Source organism: Schistocerca americana, chromosome 8 (assembly GCF_021461395.2).
Source record: "Schistocerca americana isolate TAMUIC-IGC-003095 chromosome 8, iqSchAmer2.1, whole genome shotgun sequence".
Taxonomy (NCBI): Eukaryota; Metazoa; Arthropoda; class Insecta; order Orthoptera; family Acrididae; genus Schistocerca; species Schistocerca americana.
In genome coordinates, this window is record NC_060126.1 from 522,202,044 (window position 1) to 522,227,319 (window position 25,276).

Genomic DNA, 25,276 nt, shown 5'->3' on the forward strand with positions numbered 1-25,276 from the left:
AGTCATCTCAGCATTAAAAACTGACTTACACACGTGCATTTTGCAACTATAACGACCCGAATGTACCTGAATCCAGTATCACACAACGGAAAAACGTGCGGATGATCTACTAGGCAGCAACTAAATATCGTGTCTGTCATGAAAACTATGCTGTAGGGATGAACTGTTACAACATTTGGCAATGCAGATGGAGTTGACAACTGGTCACGCTTGGTTCGCAGGTACCACATTTATCTGACAAACCCACTGTTCAGCTCTGTGTCTGATTTCCTACTTCCTGTGGTCTTTCGCCACGGGCAAATTTACATTACTCGAGTTGGTTTAAACGACGTTTTATCACAGCTACGGCACCACGAAAATCGTATCAGAGGTGCATCAAACACCTTGCGGGAAAGGCATTACATCCTAGCCATAAAAATAGCTCTGAGCACTGTGGGACTTCACATCTGTGGTCATCAGTCCCCCAGAACTTAAAACTACTTAAACCTAACTAACCTATGAACATCACACACATCCATGCCCGAGGCAGGATTCGAACCTGCGACCGTAGTGGTCACGCGGTTCCAGACTGAAGCGCCTAGAACCGCACGGCCATACCGTCCGGCTCCTAGCCATAAACCGTACACCACCTGCTACCCACATGTAGTTAACGTTAGTCCGATATGAAAAGTTTTCTTCGTTTGATACTGTGGAAGTATCACGCATTTATGTAAAGTATTGGAGGGAATTGTGCTTTGAGAACTTGTCTAGCGAGCTGTCACCGTGCTGTGATCAGCGCATTGCTTCCTACACTTCCCAATGCTGGCACAGGGATGTTGCGAAACCTGCTCCAGCGAGACAGCTGTGCTCTTAGCTCTACTATTTAAAGTCATTGACGGCGTCGGCGACTTCTTGACGAGATGCTTCCGCAAGCCGATGCTTTAGTCCAGTCGGCAGGCACCGTCTTGGCTAACAGGTTCCCGCGATAAGCCAAGACTAGGAATAGCCCGAACTACATGGTAAACACGTTACGCATCACGATAGGCTCATAGCGTCGTATGTTTATCTACGAACCTGCGCCGCGCATTTCGCCGGTTGATTCTACAGGTAAAAATTTCTGTAACGGACATTAATGTTTGCTCAGAAGTGCAGCACTGCCTGAATAAACCGCGCCATGGTGAGATTTCGCACTTAACTGCCACGAATCTAGAGTTGCAACAGCTTCAAGTTGAACTGCAGTTTCTGAGAAATATTGATGTTTTACAGCTACCTATTCGATCAGCATTTGACAAATCTGTACACGATGATATATTAAGTCTTGGTGCCGAATTAAGCCCACATGGAAATGGTTGACCTCTTTGAGTTACATACCTGACAGAAGCGGAACGATATGTTTAACCTTCTAGACTCCACTAGCTAATTCACAATAGTTTGCTCTCTCACAGTGGATTCAGTTTGTTTGTGCTTTTATTTAGCGTTAGAAGATAACTTACTTCCTGGTCTCATCTAACAGGAAATGTGTAACTTCTTGTTCTGCTTGTCCTTTAATGGATGTTGACGACCACACGATGTATCATTATATGAACCGCAGAATGTAGTAGTTGATCTGAAATGGTAATCCTGTCTAGTGCCTTATGTTATCTAACCAAGGTATTCTTCTTCTTCTTCTTCTTTTTGTCCTCGATGTTCCCTTCTATTATCGACAGTGGAAGTTTATATTTGATATTCAGAAGTTACGTCCTATGTATGCAGTTGTCCTTCTTTTAAGTTATACCTTAACTTTGTTTCCGTTTTTTTCTGTTCGGTTTTTTTTTTCTTCAATACTTTGGTGAAGTTATTCTTGGTTCCCGCGGTATTTTTAGCATTCTACAGTACATTGAAAGGCCTCGGACATCTTTACTGTTCACGTACGACGTCGTGCTGAAAAGTAATTTCTCCGAATTTTTTATGTAAAAACTCTTAAAACTTTTTAAATAAAAAAACTCTTCATGTCAAGACATTTGCACCCGACAACCGCTAGAGGGCTCCGAATTACAGTGTGTAACGTGATGGTGTACTCACAGGTGACAAAAGTCATGGGACAACTCCTGATATCGAATCGGACTCTTTTTTCGCCCGGCGTTGTGGAGTAACTCGACTCAACAAGTCGTTGGAAGTCCCGTGAAGAACTATTGAGCCATGGTGGCTCTGTAGCGTCCATAATTGCGAAAGTAGACCGAAGCAGGGTTTTTTCACACGAACTGACCTCTCCATTAATTATCATCATTGTTCGATGGGATTCGTGTCGGGTGATCCGGATGGCCAAATCATTTGCTCGAATATTCGAGAATGTACTTCAAACCGATCGCTGGGGCCTGATGACATGGAGCACTGTCAAACTTAAAAATTCCATCGTAGTTCGGGAACATGAAAAGGGAGCATAACCATTTTCAATATGAAAAGGAAACATAACAATTTTCAGTCAATGACCGGTTCAGTTGGACCAGAGGAACCAGTCCGTTCCAAGGAAACATGGCCCTCACTACGACGGAGCCACCACGACCTAGCACAGTGTCTTGCTGACAACTTGGGTCCACGGCTTCGTGGGGTCTGCGCCGCACTCAAACCTTGCCGTCAGCTCTTAGGAAGTGAAACCGGGACTCATCTTACCAAGCTGCGGTTTCCCAGTCGTCTAGGGTTCGACCGATATGCCCAGGAGAGGCGCTGCAGGCGGTGTCGTGTGCTGTTAGCAGAGGCACTCGCGTCCGCCAACTCACCTGCTGCCACAGCCCTTTAACGCCGAATTTCCCTGCACTGTCCTAACGGTCGTGTTCGCCCTACATCCCACATCGATTGCTGCGGTTATTTCAGGCAGTGTTGCTTGTCTGTCAGCACCGACAACTCTACGCAAACGCCGCTGCTCTCGGTCTTCAAGTGAAGGCCGTCTGCCACTGCGTTGTCTTTGGTGAGAGGTGACGCCCGAAATTTGGTATTCTCAACTGCCCTTCCACGTTCAAAGTCTGTTAATTCCCTTCGTGCCGTCATAATCACGTCGGAAACCTTTTTACGTGAACCACCTGAGTACAAACGGCAGCTCCGCCAACTCGCTGCGCTTTTACATTTCGTGTTCGCGATATTAACGCCATCTGTATATGTGCATATCGCTTTCCCATGTCTTCTATAACCGTAGTGTTTAAGGTAACTATCTCGTACCGAAAAACAGTGTGCTGTAACTGAGTTTCGAATTCTAACAAGGGAACCTCCCCATCGCACCCCCTTCAGATTTAGTTATAAGTTGGCACAGTGAGTAGGCCTTGAAAAACTGAACACAGATCAATCGAGAAAACAGGAAGAAGGTGTCTGGAACTATGAAAAAAAATAAGCAAAATATACAAACTGAGTAGTCCAATGTGCAAGATATGCAACTCAAGGATAATGTAAGGTCAGGAGCGCCATGGTCCCGTGGTTAGCGTGAGCAGCTGCGAAACGAGAGGTCCTTGGTTCAAGTCTTCCCTCGAGTGAAAAGTTTAATTTTTTATTTTCAGACAATTATTTGTCCGTCTTTTGGAAGTGATTATCACATCCACAAGAAAACCTAAATATGGCAGGGTAGAACCACCTTTCTACCCATTCACCAAGTGTAAAAGTTAGGTGGGTCGACAACATATTCCTGTCATGTGATGCACATGCCGTCACCAGTGTCGTATAGAATATATCAGACGTGTTTCCCTGTGGAGGTATCGGTTGACTTATGACCTTGCGAACACGTGTTTTCGGTTCCCATTCGAGAGGCACGTCCTTTCGTCTACTAATCGCACGGTTTTGCGGTGCGGTCGCAAAACACAATCACTAAACTTATTACAGTGAACAGAGACGTCAATGAACGAACGAAGAGATCAGAACTTTGCGAAAATAAAGAAAGTAAACTTTTCACTCGGATTAAGACTTGAACCAAGGATCTCTCGTTCCGCAGCTGCTCACGCTAACCATGGGACCATGGCGCTCATAAGCTCCCAGTTTCCTTGATGTTGCCTATCTTGCGCGTGGACTACTCAGTTTGTATATTTTGCTTATTTTTTTCATAGTTCCACACAACGTTTTCCGGTTTTCTCGATTGATCTGTGTTCAGTTTTTCAAGGCCTATCCACTCTGCCAACTTATAACTAAATCTGAGGGGGGTGCGATGGGGAGGTTCCCTTGTCAGTGTTCGTCCACACATGGAACTAACTCTTATTGAGGGGAACCGTATGTGACCGCACACGAGCGCTGCGACGCACGCAACAATCCGACGCCTTCGGTTCTCTGTCGTAGATCATACTCCACAGACTCCCGAGTTGGCCCAATCCGATTTTCATCTGTTTACAAAACTTAAAGAACACCTTCCAGGACTTTACTTTGATAGTGGTGAAGCGATGCAAGCAGAGGTGAGGTAGTGGATCAGTCAACAAAGGCAAACATTTTACATCGACGGTACCAACAAACTGGCCTCTCTTTGGAAGACATTTGTTTGTCGCCAGAGGCACAATGGTGAAAAATAAATGTGTAGACTTGAAGAATAAAGATGAAGAATGTTAATAACTTTTTTATTTAAAAAACGTTCCGAGTTTTGACAAAAATATCAGAGGCTTTACATTCCAGCACGCTGTCTTATTTAGTGTTCATTCTTCACAACCACATAGAAGTATGGACTATATGAAGCATCTTCCAAATCGAACCCCCAGGGTTTAGGTATAGGTTTGCACCTGTAACAATGCTCTTACGAAAGCGTATCGTGTGTTCCCTATGCGACATTTTATCTCCGCATCCCATTCCCAATCTTCACAGGGCCACGCTCCAACCTACTTAAACCTGTCTACTCTTTGTATTAAGGTGTCATTGAACCGCAGATACGCATTTGTAAAGGAGTCAAGCATGACCGTCGTAAGATTCGTCTTTTGTGTTGATATTCAGACCCAGATTACTACTACAGTATCCTACTATGTTGACGAGTTCTTGAAGATAATGTAAATTATCAGCAATCTGTGCTGTATGACCAGCATAGCAGATACTGTTGCTGAAGACTCTATTAACCAATGTGCCCCTTTGTACATCAACAAGTGCTTCCTGAGAAGTACTCCCTGAGTACAGATTGAATAACAGGGGTGGGAGAATGCATCCATGTCGGGTCCCTCTGTAGATATTAACCAAGTCGGTGACCTCATTACTGAAGTTAATCTGTGCTGCTTCATTACCATACCAATTCTTTATGCGGCGCACTTCTTTCTGATCTGTTCATTCTTTTGAGAATTTTGAAAAGTTTACGATGATTTACTCTATCGAAAGGTTTTCCATGATAAATAAAACAGATACCTACATTTTTATCCTGATCGTAACAGTTTCCCACAAGAACATGTAGTGCTGGGTGTGCTCTATTTATACCTCAACCTTTCCTACAACAATGAATTTATCACATTTTTCCCATAAACATTAACGTATGACTTTCAGAGATATTTTAAGGGAATGGCTCGTAGGACTAATGAGCCTACCATCTTCACATTTTCGCGCATTCTTTTTTTGTTTAATTTTTTATTTTTTTCCTAAGAGAATGAAAGCTGATAACCATTAAGCGCGCAATGATCTGTATAGTAAATTTTGTTAAAAAGTTAGTGTAAAGCTCTAATAGCTTCTTCATCTAAAAGTGTAATCCGTTCCACCGAAATTTTTTCAGACCCTGTGGCTTAATTGCTTTTTGGTTAAGTAAGACTCAACTTCGTTGGAATGCAAAGAAGTGAATCAAATGATTTAGGCAGGAATAACTGGAATGTGCCTATAAATCAGTTAAACAGTTCTTTGGAAACAGACCAATAAAATTCAGTGGAGTTCAGAATGAAGATGGACTATTATTGCATGAGCAGAAATAATAGTAAGAAGGTGGAAACAATACTGTGAAAAACTGTGTCCAGAAAATAATGAAGGCGTGGAACTGGAGAACGCTAGTAAGTCGATCCGAAAGAAGAGACTGTATTTTGCGCGAAGTGTTCGACCTTGCAGCCAGGCAGCTAAAATCTAGGAAAGTTGCTGGAGTTGATGACACACCAGCAGAACTGCTGGAGGAGAGCATTGACAAAGCAGTTCTGTCTCATATAAGCTGTATACGAGACCAGGAAGCTCCCAACAGACTTTATAAAAACGCATCACAGTACCAATACCAAAGAATGCATCTGAGAAGCAAAGGTGCAGAAGCGTAAGAAGCAGTGTCCGGCTTACAATTAAAACTTGAGGAAAGACTGAAAATGGCTTTTCATCGACTTGGAAATAGCATTTGACAGGTGAGACTGGCGACAGCTTTTGAAGATGCTGAGAGAGACTGGCGTAAAGTATAAGGACAAAAGTGTAGTGCGAAGACTGTGTAGACAGCAGGTGGCTGTGATAAAATGTGGAGAACACGGAGAAGGAGCCAATAGCAGGAAGGGTTTACGACAGTTCTTCTCTCTCTCTCTCTCTCTCTCTCTCTCTTTCTCTCTCTCTCCTATATTGTTCAGCGGTTACATTCAGAGGGGAATAGGTGAAGCTAGGGAGAAAGTAGAAGCTCTAGGAGGAATTAGAATTCATGGTAAGAAAACAGTCGTGCTGAGATTTGCTGATGATATCAGTGTGTTAAGTGAAGATGCAGAACAATTAAAAGCGATGCCGTCCCAGATGAAAACCATACTCAGCTCTTCTTACAGTAGGAAAATTGCCGAAGCTAAAAAAAAAAAAGAAAGAAAAATCGGCCGAAATCGCACATACCCACTTAACAATGAGCGACTGGATACTGTCGAATCCTTTGCTTACAACGGGAGTAAAATTACATCAGACGGAAGATCAAGGAAGGACAGTGCAAGCCGAATCCACTGGAAAAAAGCTGCTTTTTAGAAGAGATAAAACCTTTTCACATGTAAAAGCATATACAAACATCTCAGGAAAGACCTCATAAAGACGTTTGTTTGGAGTTCTCAGCTGTACGAAAGTGAAACATGGTCAGCCAGAGAAGCACAAAACATAAAATAACCGCCTTCGATATGTGGTACTACCGCAGAATGCTCAAGATTTCCTGGGCAGGCATGAAAAGAAGAGGGGCTCTACAGAGTGGAGGAAGGGGAATCTTGTCTCCTGTAGCTCATCAAACAACACACGGGTGAGCCGTCTGCTGAGACATGATGGCATCGTCAAAAGCTTTCATTGAAGGAACAGTAGAAGGGAGACTAGAGCACATCAACAGAAGCATGAAGGACACCAGATGCACCATCTATACCCCTCTCAAGAGGAAGACCGAAGACAGAAATGCATGACGAGCTGCTGCTGTCCAACCTGATGGTTAAAGACTGTAGGGGAAGAAGGAGGCTTTTTCGATTTCGTCTTTCGTAGTTGAGGATCCTACTACAGTATCATTCCTGGAAATCTCAGCATTTGGCCTAGCATCTGAAAATATGTTCATAACATAGTAAGGAGTAAGTAAACTTCTCCAAAAAGTTTAGTACCAATCTTATGACTTGAATGGTTCGCGGTTTTCTTCCCCTATCAGAAACTATTTCTCAGTGCTGTTCCGACCCTAGGAAATCGCTGTGTACAGCCATCTGTAAAGTGGAGGTAAGAGTAAACCTGCCTTGACGATGCCGTTCCGTAGGAAATATAGTGTCTGTAATCGTGAACGGGACAAAGCGACTTTGTATGCTGTCCAGTCTTTCAACATGCCGCGCCTGATTTGTTATCGTGGCAGACGACGAAGCAATCGAAAACGATTGTCGATAAGCATCTCAGCGGTCGGAGAGACTATTTTATTTACACGTCAAGTTCCGTAGGACCAAATTGAGGAACAGCACACGAAATTACAACATAAAAGTAATAACGGATAAAAGTAAAATGTTTATGAACCCGAAAAAAGTCAGTCCATAAGTTTAAGTAAACGCAATAAACAATACAACAAGAATCAGCTTAATTTTTCAAGGAACTCCTCGACAGAATAGGAGGAGTGAGCCATGAGGAAACTCTTCAGTTTGGATTTGAAAGCTCGTGGATTACTGCTAAGATTTTTGACTTCGAGTGGGAGCTTATTGAAAATGGATGCAGCATAACCAGAAATGACAGTAAGGAATATATAGGCCAATGTCAAAATACCCAGACTCGTGAACGGGGGTCGACAAGAGGTTCGTGAACTTACACCGTTTATTGCCCGAACCTCCCGAATCTGGGCCAAAAATAGACGGGGAGAGTTACCCCAAAATATAATATCATACGACATAAGCGAATGAAAATAAGCAGACTAATTTCCGTGTCGAACGATCGCTCACTTCAGAAACCGTTCGAATAGTAAAAATGGCAGCATTAAGTCTTTGAACAAGATCCTGAACGCGGGATTTCCACGAAAGTTTTCTATCTATGTGAACACCTAGAAATTATGACTGTTCAGTTTCACTAATCATATGCCCATCCTGTGAAATTAACTCGTCAGGTTTTGTTGAATTGTGTGTCAGAAACTGTAAAAACTGAGCCTTACTGTGATTTAACGTTAGTTTATTTTCTACAAGCCATGAACTTTGGTCATGAATTGCACGATATGAAGCCGAGCCAATGTTTCACACAACATCCCCTACTACCAAGCTAGTGTCATCAGCAAACAGAAATATTTTAGAGTTACCCGTAATACTAGAGGGCATATCATTTATATAAATGAGGAACAAGAGTGGCCCCAACACTGATCCATGGGACACTTCCCACTTGACCATACCCCACTCAGACAGCACATCACAGCCATTCTCAACATTGTGAATAATGACCTTTTGCTGTCTGTTGCTAAAGTACGAGGTGAACCAATTCTGAGCTACTTCCCGTATTCCGTAATGGTCCAACTTCTTGAGCAACATTTTGTGATCAACACAATCTAACGCCTTAGTTCAGTCAAAAAATATGTCTAGCGTTCGAAACCTTTTGTTTAGCCCGTCCAGTACCTCACAGAGAAAAGGGAATATAGCATTTTGAGTTCTTAAACGACTTGTAAAGCCGAACTGTACATTCGATAGCAAATCGTGTGATATAAAATGATCAATTATCCTTACAAAAAATGGTTCAAATTGCTCTGAGCACTATGGGACTTAACATCTGAGGTCATCAGTCCCCTAGAACTTAGAACTACTTAAACCTGACTAACCTAAGCACATCACACACATTCATTCCCGAGGCAGGATTCGAATCTGCGACCATAGCGGTCGCGCGATTCCAGACTGAAGCGCCTAGAACCGCTCGGCCACTTCGACCGGCAATTATCCTTACATATACAGCCTTTTCAATAACTTTAGCAGACACTGATGGCATAGAAATAGGTCTAAGATTGTCTATATTATCCCTTCCACCCTTTTTAAAAATCGGCTTTAGTTCTGAGTACTTTAATCGTTCAGCTGACTGACCATTACTAAAGGAAAAATTACAAATAATGCTAAATACAGGGCTAACATGTGCAGCACAGTACTTAAATAATCTGCTAGGCACTCCGTCATAGTCTTTTAGTACGATACGGGAGAAGGCAGTACACCAGATCTAATGTCTGAAAATTCGGCGGCAGATGACCCGTCTCTCTTGAAGCATCACGAAACACTGGGGACATTCACTACTGTCAGGTGACCGACGGAACCGCATGCCCCAGGAGGTTGTGGGAATAGGAAGCATTGTGTTGGAATAGATGGACTCCGACTGTCTTTGTACATGGACGTTCAAATTACGAGAAACTTCAAAAATAAGGCGAATCCTAAATAAATTGGTACACAGATATCTAAACTTTTCTGGGCACCAAAAGGAAAGAAAGAAAGCAAAAAAATACTTTGTTTTACCGCACGTGATGTTACAGAAACCATAGTAATTGGTGGTGACCGTTGTAAAAATCTTGTAATGGGTGGTTTGCACCGCTGCAGTTGGTCTAACTTCCTCTCAGGGAGACAGAATACTGAAGCAGGACAACAGATCATCTCATGAAACAATCAGTCTCACAGTTTCGTTTGAGGATGGAAAGTGTAGTCTCATTGTAAGACTAGAGAATAGTTTACGGATCGTGGAGAAGGTCGTCCGCCATGAAAGGTGAGCAAAACGAAGAACATGTACAAGTATGGGTCGAAGTGTTCGTGCCAGCAGCTTTTCACTGCTACGTTAGATACCTACGTGATGTCATTCACCCTGGAACTGTGTCGCAGCCCAAAAGAAAATGATTTGCTTAGTCTAATACGCGAAGTGTCTGTAGCCCAAATAAACGCCGCCATAATGATATTTGTCACTTGCTACTTATATTTTCTCGAGTGCCAGATGACACACGGCTGGTGATAATCCATCCCCGTCTGTCACGCCTGACACAATTCAGGGGCTTACTCGAGTTATTAGTTTCGCTTCGTCCGTGTATTTGACGTTCGAGCTTCCACTGTTTATGCTATTTCAATATAGCAGACCCGACTAGGAGAGAGGATTGGTGTTTAACATCCCGTCAACGTCGAGGTCAGCGGAGACTGAATTAAAGACCGAATTAAAAGGAGGAAATTGATTTGTTTAAGGCGCCATCAAGGTATTCGTCTCAAATGATTAAGAAAAATCGCTGCAAGCGCTATACAAGGATTTGAACATTGTTTCTCCAAAATAGCAGTCCAAGCTCAGTTAGGGTCTGGATTAGCCACTATGTGCAGTTGCATTTCCTAAATGATGTTAACATGTGGCCACCTTGATTGAAAGTAAACACGGAAGTTGCTGTCTCCTGTTGAAAAACCACATTCTCCAAGCGAAATGCTGGTTTTATTTCCGCGCAGACCTGCTACCTACAGATTTTCTCTACTTTCACTGGGACAAGATGGCCACACTCCGCGAGCGGCACTCCGAATAAGCAGCAGGAGAATTCCTCTGGCGCTTTCTGCGGGCCTTTTCACTTTCAGACGTGGCCGTTCCTCGCGTGGATGACACGGCCGTGGAAATGAATGGTTCCCCTGCAGGCGTTGGGCAGATGGAAATTTCAGTCCACTGGGCGTCGGCTACGCTTTGTCTGTTGGAGCCTTGGATGGAGGCTCCCGACGGGAAGATGAATGGACTGTGACTGTGCATGTCTGTTTGTGTGTACGAGAGAGAGAGAGAGAGAGAGAGAGAGAGAGAGAGAGAGAGAGAGAGAGAGAGACGGCCGGGGGGGGGGGGGGGGGGGGGGGCAGAGAGTAAAACGGGCAGACGACCAAACGAACTAATAAATTATTCCCTAGTATTTTCTTACACTACTATGTGTATGAACACGAACATGCAAACGCGCACTCACGCACACAGCTTGTCTCGCAAATGGGATACCGACTGGCTAAAACATGAGAGAATTTCTCTGCCTAGTATAGAGAGAACTTTCACATCAGTGAAATATATTTCTTATCTCGGTACACCCTGCGCAATTTGAAAACTTGATCTGCGGGATATTTTTGTTCGTATGGCTTTCTGAAGTAGTGTCGTGGTGTTTTCGTTCAAATAGATGAACCGGAATACGCTGATGTTTGGCATTCTTTGTTTTGAAGGGTACACCGTCAACGAAAATTTCTGCACAGTTAGTAATGATCAATGAGTATCGTTCTTCGTATTTCAGCCCTTAAAAAACTAGTGAGAATTCAAACGCAGCCGCACATTTTTCGATCATCATATAGCTCCAGGAAGCTCCCAAACAGAAAAAGAAAACAAGCTAAAATAGCGAGATAACGTCCATTATGTTGTTGCTATGGGACATGGCATGATTATGTGATAAACTGACGCAGTAAGAATTTCAAAGGAGAGTGGTCTACTTCTTACATGGCGAATGAAGTGTGAAAAAAGCTGATATATGTAGAAAGGCTTCATACAATATGTAAAACGCATTTGTTGAATGCTGGCAACAGGAAACACTAGGAAGCCCTCCTCCGCAGTGTTTTGCAAAATGAAAACCAATTGATTTTGTGACGCAATTTCTTTCTGTAAATGCGGCGTGATTGTGCTGCTTCGCGAGAGAAACTAAGCACCAGTTTCGAAAGTGGGCTCACGATAGTGTGCTACACAGAAAAGAGGTGAAGCGGATATCGTCTGCTAGATTATAGCCAATGTTTACGGGGTTGCAAAAGGGATTCCTCTTTTTAGTCACGCAGCATAATCTTCATCAGTTTCTCGGCAGATGTCAAAAAGATATCCTACAATGCAAAAATCCTATTTGATCAGTGCAAAGCACCTACCACAAGGGTATTTTGACAACGGTAAGTGAGATATTTCATGTTCGAATTGTTGGAACAGCCACAATACTAACGATATTTGGCCCTTCTGACCTCTACTACCCACATGTCTAAAGAAATTTGCTATTGGAGATTGTTTTGAGTTCGGTGGATATGTTAGAGCAATTACAGGTAGGCAGTAGCAGACCCAGAATCGCACGTCTCGAGTTGGACCTACTCACTGGACAGAATCCGCTTGTGACGAGAAAAGCGGCTGCGTTTTTAACCTAACAAACCCATATGGCTGTTGCACGACCGCTCCCTCAGTTACATACAGCAACAGCCAGTGAACATTTGTACGTACCTTGGAAAGTTATGAATTCTTCTGTTGTTATCCATACAGGGAGAAGTAAAGGATTAAATCGTGAATTAATCAACAAGAATGGTGGCAAACATTTCCTGTCTTTCCAAGCAACTACACCGTCCGTCCAAAAAGTTCTGAGACTGATTTTATTTCTGGCGTATAAATTGACGTCATCGCAGTAAGTACTGTGACAGCTCGAACTGGCCGGCCGCTGGTGGCCGAGCGGTTCTGGCGCTACAGTCTGGAACCGCTCGACCGCTACGGTCGCAGGTTTGAATCCTGCCTCGGGCATGGATGTGTGTGTTGTCCTTAGGTTAGTTAGGTTTAAGTAGTTCTAAGTTCTAGGGGACTTATGACCTCAGCAGTTGAGTCCCATAGTGCTCAGAGCCATTTGAACCATTTGACAGCTCGAACTAACAACTGTAACCGTAAAAAAGTGCATTCGACTAACCAGTTATAAGCTCTCGAACATCTGTTTTGTGGACAAAAAACCATCACAGGTAACGAGACTTGATGATACCAATACGAACCTATTATGAAACGACAACGTGCAGACCGGATCTCTGACGGTTCGCCAAGATCGAAGAGGGTGCGAATGTGACAGGCAAGATGAACAACATTTCATTGGAAGATTTTTCTAGAAGTTTCACATGGTTGCATGAACGTTCTGTGCGTTGTATTTGAGGGAGAGGACCTGGAGCCTTAAAAAGGCTCCTTAATTCCTCTCTATTTTTTTATTACACCGGTCTCGAAACTTTTTGGGCTGACGGTGGTATATTGTAGTCTTTCCCGAGATGCCATTACATTCATCGATAGCTGAATTAGACATACCTACCTAGGAACGTGAAGCGACTTCTAAAACTCTCACGATAGAGCCAAGGTATGATGGGAAAGACTTGACGAGACACAGCATGCGTTGAAGAGCCAACTTGACTCTTAACTCCGCAACAGCAGTACAGGATAAAGGGCGACTGGTCGAAGTTCCATCTAAGGCTCACACATCTCGCCCAGTGCCATCACAAATGTGCTCAATAGGACTGCGATCAGATGAGCATGGGCAGAGGGAATATAATATATATATATATATATATTGTGTGTGGGGGGGGGGGGGGAGAGGGAGAGGGGGGAGAGAGGGAGAGAGAGAGATGGGGGGAGGGGGGAGAGAGGAGGGGGGGAGAGGGGGCAGGGGGAGGGGGGAGGGGAGAGGGAGAGTGAGGGGGTAGGGGGGGAGAGAGAGAGACGGGGGGCACGGGATTGAGAGGCCCCATGTCCATGGAGTGTTACCAGATCAATCCGATAATGCGCTGAAAGTACAGGTCGTCAGTGGAGTGCGTTCGATGGACAAAGAAATGTGAATGTACATCTACATGGATACTCTGCAAATCACATTTAAGTGCCTGGCAAGGGTTCATCGAGTCAGTGTTGTTCGCCGGCAAGAGACGATGGTAGACGCTCTGTGGACCTCAACTCACCTCATGTCAATGTAGGCCGCATAAAATTACGTACACCACCTGCCTGCACAGTGGCCTGCTGGCGAACGCAATGCAGTGTTAACCGAACGAGGTGGCGCAGTGGTTAGCACACTGAGCTCGCATTCGGGGGACGACCATCCAGATTTGGGTTTCCCGTGGTTTTCCCTAAATCGCTCCAGGCAAATACAGAGATGTTTTACTTCGAAAGGGCCCAGCCGACTTCCTTCCCCACTCTTCAACCATTCCGAACTTGTGCTCGAATATCCTTTATATCAACGGGACGTTAAACCCTAATCTTCCTCCCTCTTTCCCTCCATCCCTCGCAGCGGCACACATACGCTGCCTGACCAAATAAAAGCGAAGCATCCGTGGGAAAGGTCGAAAGTTATTAGAACTTAGTACATGTACACGCCATCGGAAAATATGCAAATATTTACAAGTGTTTTTGACAGCTAGAACGGCCACCAGAATGCTTTAGGGTTCATTACGGACATCCTGCATCTTCGTGCGGCGGGTTTCGTGGTGCCATTTTTCAACACGTCAACGCGTGTCCACACGAGGTACGTGCCTCTATGAAATGTCTGCGGGATGCTGAGGTCAGCAAGATCTCCAGACGCGTCCCCTGTAGAACATGTGTGGGAACAGCTCGGACGTCGACTCCGCCTGAGTGTCAGTTTCCACGACACCGAGAATGCGGTGTGTTATCAGGAACATCACAGTGGCACAATAGTCAGTGGCATCTAGAGTGCTCTCTCGCTTCCCACGCCCGGGTTCCCGGGTTCGATTCCCGGCGGGGTCAGGGATTTTCTCTGCCTCGTGATGACTGGGTGTTGTGTGATGTCCTTAGGTTAGTTTGGTTTAACTACTTCTAAGTTCTAAGGGACTGATGACCATAGATGTTAAGTCCCATAGTGCTCAGAGCCATCTAGAGTGCTCTCAATAGGAAAGGATTCAACTTCACACATTCTAGGGAGAAAGCCAGAAGCAGTTAAGCAAGTACAGACTCAGGGTTGTCAAGCACAGTTCCACATGTGAATGCCAATTCTGACGAAAGTTAAAATAGACGAAGCACTTACACGAATTGTGAAAAATGAATTCTGCATTTAGAGTTCCCATCTAAAATTAGATCCAGGCTACTCGTGTGAGTTCTGTATTGAGGAATTTCATATAGCCTTGAATACACTAATGGGTAATGAATTTCAGCAGCGCTGTCTCTGTATTTAACGGTATCTGTCGATGCAGTATTCATTCGGCCACACATGCATGTCCAAAGGATCAAAGGCCATGTTAAATTATGTATATTATCTGTGAATTCCGAATGCGGTTATACTACACATAAATTGAAGCGTGTTTGTACGCAGTTACATAGTTAAAATAATATACCTTTTGTTGTAACTGACTTCTAATTAAATTTTGCAAGTAGATAATCGTAACGTGTATGTACCAATTTTACAAAATTTAGCCTACTTGCGCTATAAGTGCATTAAAATTTGTACACAGATAATTATCGAAACTGAAAGTTTTATTGCTGTGTCTAAACTACCGTTGGTTATGTGCTACTGACACATATGAAAATTTTCATAAGTTTCTTTTAAATCGCGTAGCTGTTGCATAATCGTATGCGCAATTTGCTAATGCTTTCTGTAATTTAATAATGCTGTCAATCCTTAGTGGTATCTCTTCCTTTGGACACGCATGCACCGAACTAAATGGACGGTCTTAAATACACAGACGCTGCACTAGTGTATGTCATGTCAAAGAAAGGCAATCTGATGAGAAACACAACCTGTCTTCCTATGCGGGAATCGCATGAACTATTATGTGCGAGCACTGTGGAGTGTAGACACTAGGACCTATGGAAATTTCGTATTGTCCTGGAGGCATGCTCGGAGATTCGAAGTGGTTAAGGCGCTCTCGCGGCGCAAGAGGTGATTCCGGGTTTGAGTCCTGGACTGGCGTAAGTTTTCGTATTTTTCTATTAAATTGCAATTGGCGAATACGTTTCAGAATTAGTAAATAATGTTGTTCGCTTTTATGGCACATTTCCAGGGTTTCTTCAAGTCACCGGACATAAAATAAAATTGTGACCCACTGAATTTTCACGAGATTCCGAGAACTGGAAAATTACCGAAGCTTTTCGAACAATCTAAGGTAATTTCCATCCTGAAACCAGAGAAAGACTGAACCCATGCTTCTCAGTATCGACCGCTATCGCTGTTCAGCATGACCTGTCAGGTACTATCATGGCTAATTCTAAATCGCAGTCAAGAAGCCTTTGATCCTCGTCGAACAAGTGGCTTCAGAAAACACCGGAGCTCCTGCGACGAGGTCTTAACACTGACAGCTCTAGCAGTAGCTGGATTTCAACGAGGTCTCAAATCAGCTACAGTTTTTGAGAATCTTACAATAGCCTATGACACTGTGTGACGGGAGAAATTGGTGTCGAAGTTTACTGAATTTTACTGAAATCATCCCATGCCAAAAGCTGACGTTTCTAGTGAACAACATGCTCTCTTGTCAGAGCGCGCTTTAAGGTGTTACTGAATGGACAAGCTACTAGACGGGGGACTGTAAATAATGGTCTACCTCATGAATCAGTTTTGGCGCCCACTCTGTTTGACCTCTACATCCATGACATGTCCAGCACGGACTCTGTAAAAATCCGTATGTTGATGACCTGCCGTTAGCCTTCTTCAATAAAGATATTGTGCACTGTGGGAGTGTGCTGGCAAGTGATCTGACGAAGTCGAATAGCTACTTCAGTAAATGGAAACTTCATCTTAACCCAAATAAAAGTGAGGTTAATGCGTTCCATCTAAATAACAAATAAGCTCAAAGAACCCTCATTCGACATTCGACGGAATCGGAGCAGTGCATAACTACAACCCAGTGTATATAGGAGTCACTTTGGATCAGTCCTTGACATTCGACAACAATGTATCCATTTAACTGACAAATTTGGCTCAAGAGTGAATCTACTGCGCAAGATTGGCAGAAGCAATACTCTACTGTGTGTTACACTCGCTCTTGTGTGTTCTGCTGGCGAATATTGCGTTTCTGAGTGGGGAAAACAGTAACCACACAACGAAGATTGATCTGCACCTTAATGAAGCCATGAGTGTTGTCAATAGGACTGTGAGATCTACCCTCATATAAAGATTACCTGTTCTAGCTAATATTGCTCCAGAAGATCTACGGAGGAAAGCTGCTAAGATAATCTTGCTCAAGAAGGTCACATCTCTTAAGAACTCTCCCTTGTACGATGTTTTACGAGATCTACCAACAGCTCGTCTGAAATTCCGCAAACCACTTTTGGCTGACTCAGGAATTATCAGTTCTTTCGAAGTGACCTCCAAGTGGAATGAACATCCAGCCAGTAGTGCACACCTGGTTCAAGATCCAGCAGAGAAGGTTGAGGAGTTCCAACTATCGCAGCAAACCCGCTCAAGGCTGAGCTGCATTACAGCGGTCAAGGGAGGTGTGGTTACACTTTGAAGAAGTGGGCTTTCTGTTCGTCTGCTGACCGCAACTGCGGCGCGGAGGAGCAAAAAACAGAAGACGCAGTTGACAAGTGCCCACTTCAGGCATTTGACGGTGATCTGTGAGGGCTCAGAGTGCTCAGACTGCTCCGGACTGGTTGTCACATTTGAACATTTCCATTTGGTTGTAGATTCTTCTGTTTACTTGTAAAACCATACAATAAGTACACAGAGACCAGTTACAGTATTTGTGGGCCAAGTTACCTCAGGGGAGAAGACAATGGATGTGGCGTTCTTCCCACCCGATATAGTACTCAATTTCGTAATCAGTGAAATCACATCGCATGCCCCCTTTCGACGTATTATTACCCTTACACTGAACTGTGACAACGAGTATCGCGACTCATCATTCCACGTGACTTTCATGCATTTCCTTCCAGTATGGATCTAATGGTGATATTCGTGCGCCCTCTTCGAGGTGTTGTTGGAGCACATTTTCTGACAGCGTTGGCGCCTGACAGTGCACCAGCTTAAGTCGTGCACCGATATCTGTTTGTGTGCAATGTGATTATTGTTAAGTGCGTTCTATTTTTTTCTACATGCTTCACAACGTTCATATGAAAATGTAATGGGACACAAGCTGTATATTAGCGTAACTCTGTGCAGAAAATCGCTTAATACAGTGCCCGAGTTGGTCAACGTGTAGAACATCGAATATGGTTGACCTGCGCGTGTAGAAAGAAGGTTGGCACGTAACACTCGTGTACGTCGCAGCGGTCGCGCAACCTGGCTGCTCTCCCACGTGGCTGAGAAGCCGCCGACTGCTCGCAGGTGCAGCAGCTGAATATTTCCGCTGTCGCGTCCGGGGCCTAGTTCCCAGGTCGCTGTATGTTTTTCTGCAAGACTAACATTTGCTTTCCTCGCTAGGAGTGTTACTCAAGTGTTTCAAGACAGGGATTTCCTCGGCATTATTAAAGAACCACGGCACTCTTCCTCAGCGTGTCGACAGCCAGCCACGAATGAAAGCTGCAAAAAAATTTGCTGGAATTACAAACATTGCAGCGGCTCTTCACGATGATAACGTGTCCCTTGATCCTAGACAACCTGGTATCGTTTCTCGCTTGACCTCCACTCTAATTGGTTCGCGTTTTAAGAGCAGCAGAGACGAGCGACTTTTCGCGAGGAACGCACGATCTCGTATCCGTGCGAGTAACTTTTTGATGAGGCAGAGTGTGGGCACCATCCGCTCTTCTACGCGTGAAGTTAGTCCAAGTGAGATCAGAACTGGTCTGTTATGTTGTGGGAAGTTTGCCTAAGACAATGGTGTACTAGGGAACATACGCTACACTGTTATTCGAAAAGTGACTCAAATGATGTTGGAGAACACCACTCCTCCCCCCCCCCCCATACTACCATACTTCCTCTCCCCGCCCCCCCTCCCCCCTCCCCCCGCACACACACACACACACACACACACACACACGAAGAGATTGGACAACGGCATTTTGTGGATGAAGGCACCGGCATGGAGAACGCTATGCAGTTGTCTGGCTGCTAATGGGTTCTGCATTAAGGTCACAAATCATGATTTTACTATACACAGTGCAGCTGAAACTATTTTTGCTATCAGCGACAAGGACTGTTACGGAGTAAATGTACGGGGAAGTTTGTGAGTCTTCGTAAAATTAAGACTTACCTTGGTGGTTCTAAAACTACTGTAGCAGTCCTGTTCTGTTACCTTCGAAGCTTTGTCTGGTCGCTTTAGTTTACGCCCTTGAGTGTAATAATTGCTGATAAACAAGTATACCAATTTATGAACCATTCTTCAAAGTCATTGAAATATAATTTGTGTCCGTTAAGCAGAAGAGAACACAATGTACTGATCTCTGTGGGACCCCACATACCGTGTTACCCCATCCTGGGGTTGGCTTAATTCGTTTACTGCAGTCGTTGAAAAAGGTTGTTTGTTTTCTGTTATGAGGACCGCATCTATGCCAGAGGAATGCAAATAATGGCGCAGTACCTTAGTTTGGCAAGTAGAATTTCAGGATCTACGTAATTAAAGATGTTGGCAGCATCACGCATCACACACACACACACACACACACACACACACACACACACACACACACACACACACTCTTACACTTATATAAAAGAGGATATTCTTATTGCTTTATTGCTTCCTGTGTGTAACATCCTATACGAAAGTCAAACTATGAGGCCATCAGGAAATTCTCAGAAAAATGAGACAGTATTTTTAAATAATTTTAGAAAACGCTGCACTGTGTTAAACAGGTCTGTATTTATAGGCGGTTTGCTTTTTCCACTTTTATAGACGGGTGTTAGTACAGCAGATTTAAGTCTGCCAGGAAATACACCCCGTGTCACTGACTGGATACGGTCAAGCAGCACCAGATAACTAACTACACATGCAGAAAATTGGCAGCTACGGGGTGTTGACCGCTAACAGTTCCACTTACCGCCTTCAACGGGCTGGCCACTCTCGCCATTAATCAACACAGCAACAAACTGGAACGCACTTCAAACTCAAGAGGGAAAGATGCACATAGAACAACATTCGCAACTTAATACGAAAATAAATGAATTTGATTGGCATGAATTAACGCTAGCTAATCCAGTATCGCCTTCAGCCAGCTAACGGCTCCACGCTATGCTGTGAGGTCTTTCTATTTACTGAAAACGTCCACTCTTACAAACAGTCCAAACAGTCGCCGAGAAAGACACGAAAGCGCCAGAATAGAAATCTACACTGCGAATTGTCTCTCTTCCGTACTGCACTTAGTAACCTTATTCATCCCTCAGGATCACCAGCTCCAGAGTTCTTAAGTTCACTACGAAACCGTTAGATCGGTTGGACAAAAATACGGAAGCTCGGCGAGAAATGCATGCTTGTAAGAAAATGCAGATGCTAGAGTAGCCTCCAGGTTGCGCTGTGGTGTCGAACCACGAGCGGCACCTGTACAATGCAACATCCTCAGTGCCTCGGAAGTATCAGTCGCGGTCAGAACAATGTGCTACGTAGTTGTGTTGCTTCATGTCGGAGATGAGCGGTTTGGTACTTGGGGGAAATTGTTGGCGCTCCTTTGGTGGGTGCTTCCGTAACCAGGGCAGCCGGAGCGTCAGGTGCTTCAACAACAATCGAAGATTTATGCCGCATACAAGGAAAACAGAACAGGAGCTTCCAGCAAGTCACAACGCGGACGAAAGTGTGTGTTGAATGGTCGTGACAGACGGTCATTCAAGAAGATTGTGACGAAGAAAAGTGGATACAACAGCAAAAGTCAGTGCAGGACTGACTGTCGCACTCGATAATCCTGTCGGCAGCGAAAGAACGTGAAAAGAGCTCCATAATCAGGGAACTGCAGGTCTAGCTGCAATTCCGAAACCATTTATCAGTGATGCAAATGCCCGTAACGGAAAACTGTGGTGCCGAAGCCACAAAAGCTGGACTATGGAGCAATGGAAGAACGTAATTTAGTCGTGTGAGTTTTGTTTCTCGCTGTATCTAGCTTCTAGCCGAGTTCACGTTTCAAGAATGCATCATGACAAGGGTCCGGTGACGATTTTCGCAGCCGTATGTTGGTGTTCAACGATGGAAACCGTCGTGCTGCAAGGTCGCATTACTGCCAAGGATTACGTGACCATTTTGGGTGATCAAATCCATCCCAACCTACTACGTTTGTTGCCCAATGATGATGCTGTACTGGAAGACGACAGGGCGCGTGTCTACACAGTTCGTGTCGTCCAGGACTGGTTTTCTGAGCGTGAGGATGAAGTGTGGCATCTTCGCTGGCCATCACAGTCAGCAGATCTCCATATTATTGAGCCTTTATGGTCCAGTTTGCAGACAAGGATGCGTGATCGCAATCCACCTCCATCATTTTTACCTGAGCTTGCCACTATTTTGCAGGACGAATGGTGTGAGATGCAGTTTGAAGCCATACAATAACTGTATTTATCGATTCCGAAACAACTAGGAGCTGTTTTGAATGCCAGCGGTTTCGCTACACCGTATTGGGCACGTAATGTGATGTTTTCATGTTTTTGTCCAACCTGTATGTCCGCACCAGAGGGCGCATGACCTCTACAGCCCACGGGAGCTGCTTCCTGAGTTCTCGATTTCGCGAGCTCCAGACCGCACCACGAAATTATTTAACAATTAGTGCTTACACGCAGTCTGACTGAAGAGCAGAATGCTGGCATTTCTATTAGGCTAATGACGCTTCCGTAAGGTACTGCTTACTTCCTTGAGTCAGTAGTTTCTGCGCAACATTGGAAAATATTGCCCGTCACGAGGGAATTACTCAGTTTGGGGCAGGTCTCGTGTGCTTCGACCACTATCTACACTGTCAGGAAAAAATTGGCTAACTCTTTTAGAAGTTTTCAATTCACTCAAGATTTATTGTTGCAACGGTGCGTATGGCATACATGCAATGACTGCATTTACAGATCAATAGCACAACCAGTTCTGAGGTACCAGGTGAAAGACGCGTGTTAGTAAGTGTTGTAGTCTCCTCATGCGGCAATGCAGGGACTGACTTTCGCATCCAGCCGATCGTACAGATAGCGGGCACTGTCCTGGGACATGATGTCCCACGCCTCCTGAATCTCTCCACGTAGTTCTTTAAGAGTTGTCGGTTGACGAGTCGCATCCTGTCGCGTCATCTCTCTCACATGCTCTATGGGAGGTGTGTCTGGCAACTGTGCTGGCCAGGGAAGCTGCTGCACGGCTTGCAGAGCACGTTCAGTTTCACGGGCAGTATGTGGGCGAGCACTATGCTGTTGGAACAACGTGTCACCTTCCTGCTCCAACAAAGGCAAAAGAACAGATCTAACAATATTTTTCACATACCAGATGCTGGTTAGCGTCCCCTCCAGAAACAAGAAAAGTGAAGAAGAGCTGTAGCTCATCGCACCTCAGACCATTAGGCCGGCGGTGTGACCAATGTCTGTCGGAGGAATGCACTCTACGAATCAGCGCTCACCAGCTCTACATCGTACGCGCAAACGACCGTCACTTGCGCACGGGCAGAATCTGCTTCTGTCGCAGAAGACCGCGGCTCGCCGTACCACCTTCCGAGCGATGCTCTAACGGCAGCAGTCGAGCCGTGCACGTCGATGCTACGGCCTGGGTCGAAGACGGAGCCGAGGTGTGCGTGGCCGTAATCTCCTTGCGAATGACCGCTTCGCAAAAGTTCGTGTTGACACGTCAGAAGCCCTCTTATGTGTGCTGTGCTTGCTGTACGATCTGCCACTACTCCCCTTGCAATGCGACGGTCCTGGCGTGCGTCTGTGCTGTGTGAACGACCAGAACCTCATCTGGAGATGTGAAAAGCTCACGTGGCCACTGATAGCAGCATCGTTACACAACTGACGTAGTACGTCCAATTTGTGAGGCAGTTCTCTGACAGGACCATCCGCCACTCGGAAGGCCATCATTCGCAGCAGTTCAACTTTAAGAAATGGCTCAGTTGGCCGCAGGAAGCACAAATGCGTCTCCGTGCCATGCTTGCCTGCTCGCGTCACACGTTTGCACCAAACTGAGTCTTCTGCCTGTGAGCATTCCCTGTTAAAGGGCAGACAGAAATGGCGCTCTGGTAATTATGCTACTACGCTCTCTGTTGGTGCACGACTTTGAAACAATTATCAGTACATCTGCAATCCCTGAGGTGGGTATGTCGTCATCAGATGAAAATCAACGTCTTCTTTCCAGGTGCACTATTTTTTTCCGGCAGTATACAGGGTGTTACAAAAAGGTACGGCCAAACTTTCAGGAAACATTCCTCACACACAAAGAAAGAAAATATGTTATGTGGACATGTGTCCGGAAACGCTTACTTTCCATGTTAGAGCTCATTTTATTAGTTCTCTTCAAATCACATTAATCATGGAATGGAAACACACAGCAACAGAACGTACCAGCGTCACTTCAAACACTTTGTTACAGTAATTGTTCTAAATGTCCTCCGTTAGCGAGGATACATGCATCCACCCTCCGTCGCATGGAATCCCTGATGCGCTGATGCAGCCCTGGAGAATGGCGTATTGTATCACAGCCGTCCACAATACGAGCACGAAGAGTCTCTACATTTGGTACCGGGGTTGGGTAGACAAGAGGTTTCAAGTGCCCCCATAAATGAAGGTCAAGAGGGTTGAGGTCAGGAGAGCGTGGAGGCCATGGAATTGTTCCGCCTCTACCAATCCATCGGTCACCGAATCTGTTGTTGAGAAGCGTACGAACATTTCGACTGAAATGTGCAGGAGCTCCATCGTGCATGAACCACATGTTGTGTCGTACTTGTAAAGGCGCATGTTTTAGCAGCACAGGTAGAGTATCCCGTATGAAATCATGACGGTGAATCGAGGAAGTACAGTACATACTGACGAAACTAAAATGAGGTCTAACATGGAAATTAAGCGTTTCCGGACACATGTCCGAATAAATCTTTTCTTTATTTGTGTGTGAGGAATGTTTCCCGAAAGTTTGGCCGTACCTTTTTGTCACACCCTGTATTTAGGGTGATTAGCTAAAGAGCAGCCCGTTGCGTGCAGGCTGCAGATAACTTCTTTCCCTGACGGGCACAATATCGATCGCAAAGAGCAGTGAAGTGCTGGACAGCGGCGCCAGACGGCACGGCGCGGCACGGCACGGCACGCTACCTGCAGCAGGTTGGCGGCTATGGGGATGTCCATGACGAAGTTCTCCTGGCGGCCGGCCTCCACCAGCAGCACGGACCAGTGCGGCACCTCGGAGAGGCGGGCCGCGACCGCGCAGCCGGCCGTGCCCGCGCCCACCACCACGAAGTCGTACTCGTCCAGCAGCTGCGCGTCGGGCACGTCGCGCGGCTCCGAGTTCCAGTGGCGCGTGCCCTGCTGGAGCGTGCGCAGCGCCGCCTCCAGGATGCTCGGCTCCTGCCCCTGGGCGGCCACCACCGCCGCCGCCGCCGCCGCCACCAGCGCTGCTGCCAGCCCTGCACCAGGACAGAGCCAGCGTCTCAGAATCTTCTCAGTGGCTGACAAACACGAGGGACCTTCAATTAGTAATGCAGCTCGTGTTTTCCCCGGCCAGTTTCGTTTGAAAACAATGCGGGTTTTGCTGTGGAACAATGTGGAATATGCCCCCTTCAGCCCCTATAGTTTCAAGAAGTACCGATAAGTGGCGGCGCTATACGTAGCCTTAAAAATGGCGCCATTAACAGAGCTGCGATCCAAGCAGAGACCTACCTAGTGGTGAACAAAAGCACGGAGAGTCGTTGGGCGACGTTACTGCCGTCATCGCAACAACGTCGCGCTAAGCTGTTCCATCTCCAGCGTGCCGGCTGGACGCCCAGAGCTGTGACTCCTGGAGTGTTGCAATGTGTGGACACCTCATTCCAGGTAATCGACGGATCACAAGCAAACACCTCGCTGCTCAGCTGGAAGTCTCTGTAGCTAGTGCCGACACACTCTTCCACCAGCTGGTACTCAAAGGTGCATGCCCGCTGGGCGTCGCCGCCTATCAGGACACCTTACGGGGCAACGAAATACCATCTGCGCAGAATGACCAGTGAAGGGTCAGTCCGCAGGAAACAGTACATGGATGATGGGGAGGTTATTCGTGCAGCAACATGTTGGCTCCAACGTCGACCTGTAGAGGGGTACGACGCGGGCACACAGGGCTCCCAATACGGTGGCGTAAGGCCGTCACATTGAACGGAGATCATGGTTGAAAAACAGGGTTTTGCACCCAAAAGAGAGGCAAATAATATGCTGTATTGGAATCGTCAATAAAACGAACCTGCTTTCAGA

At 45.5% G+C, this 25,276-nt stretch overlaps 1 protein-coding gene across 1 annotated transcript in view; it reads right to left on the reverse strand.

The window, feature by feature from the left end:
* LOC124545958 (glucose dehydrogenase [FAD, quinone]-like) overlaps positions 1 to 25,276 on the reverse strand; it is a 166,753-nt gene that overhangs the window by 62,411 nt on the left and 79,066 nt on the right. The window contains exon 4 of the mRNA XM_047124921.1: positions 24,149 to 24,459. Coding sequence (XP_046980877.1) covers positions 24,149 to 24,459 — 311 coding nt within the window. The remainder of the gene's footprint in view (positions 1 to 24,148; positions 24,460 to 25,276) is intronic.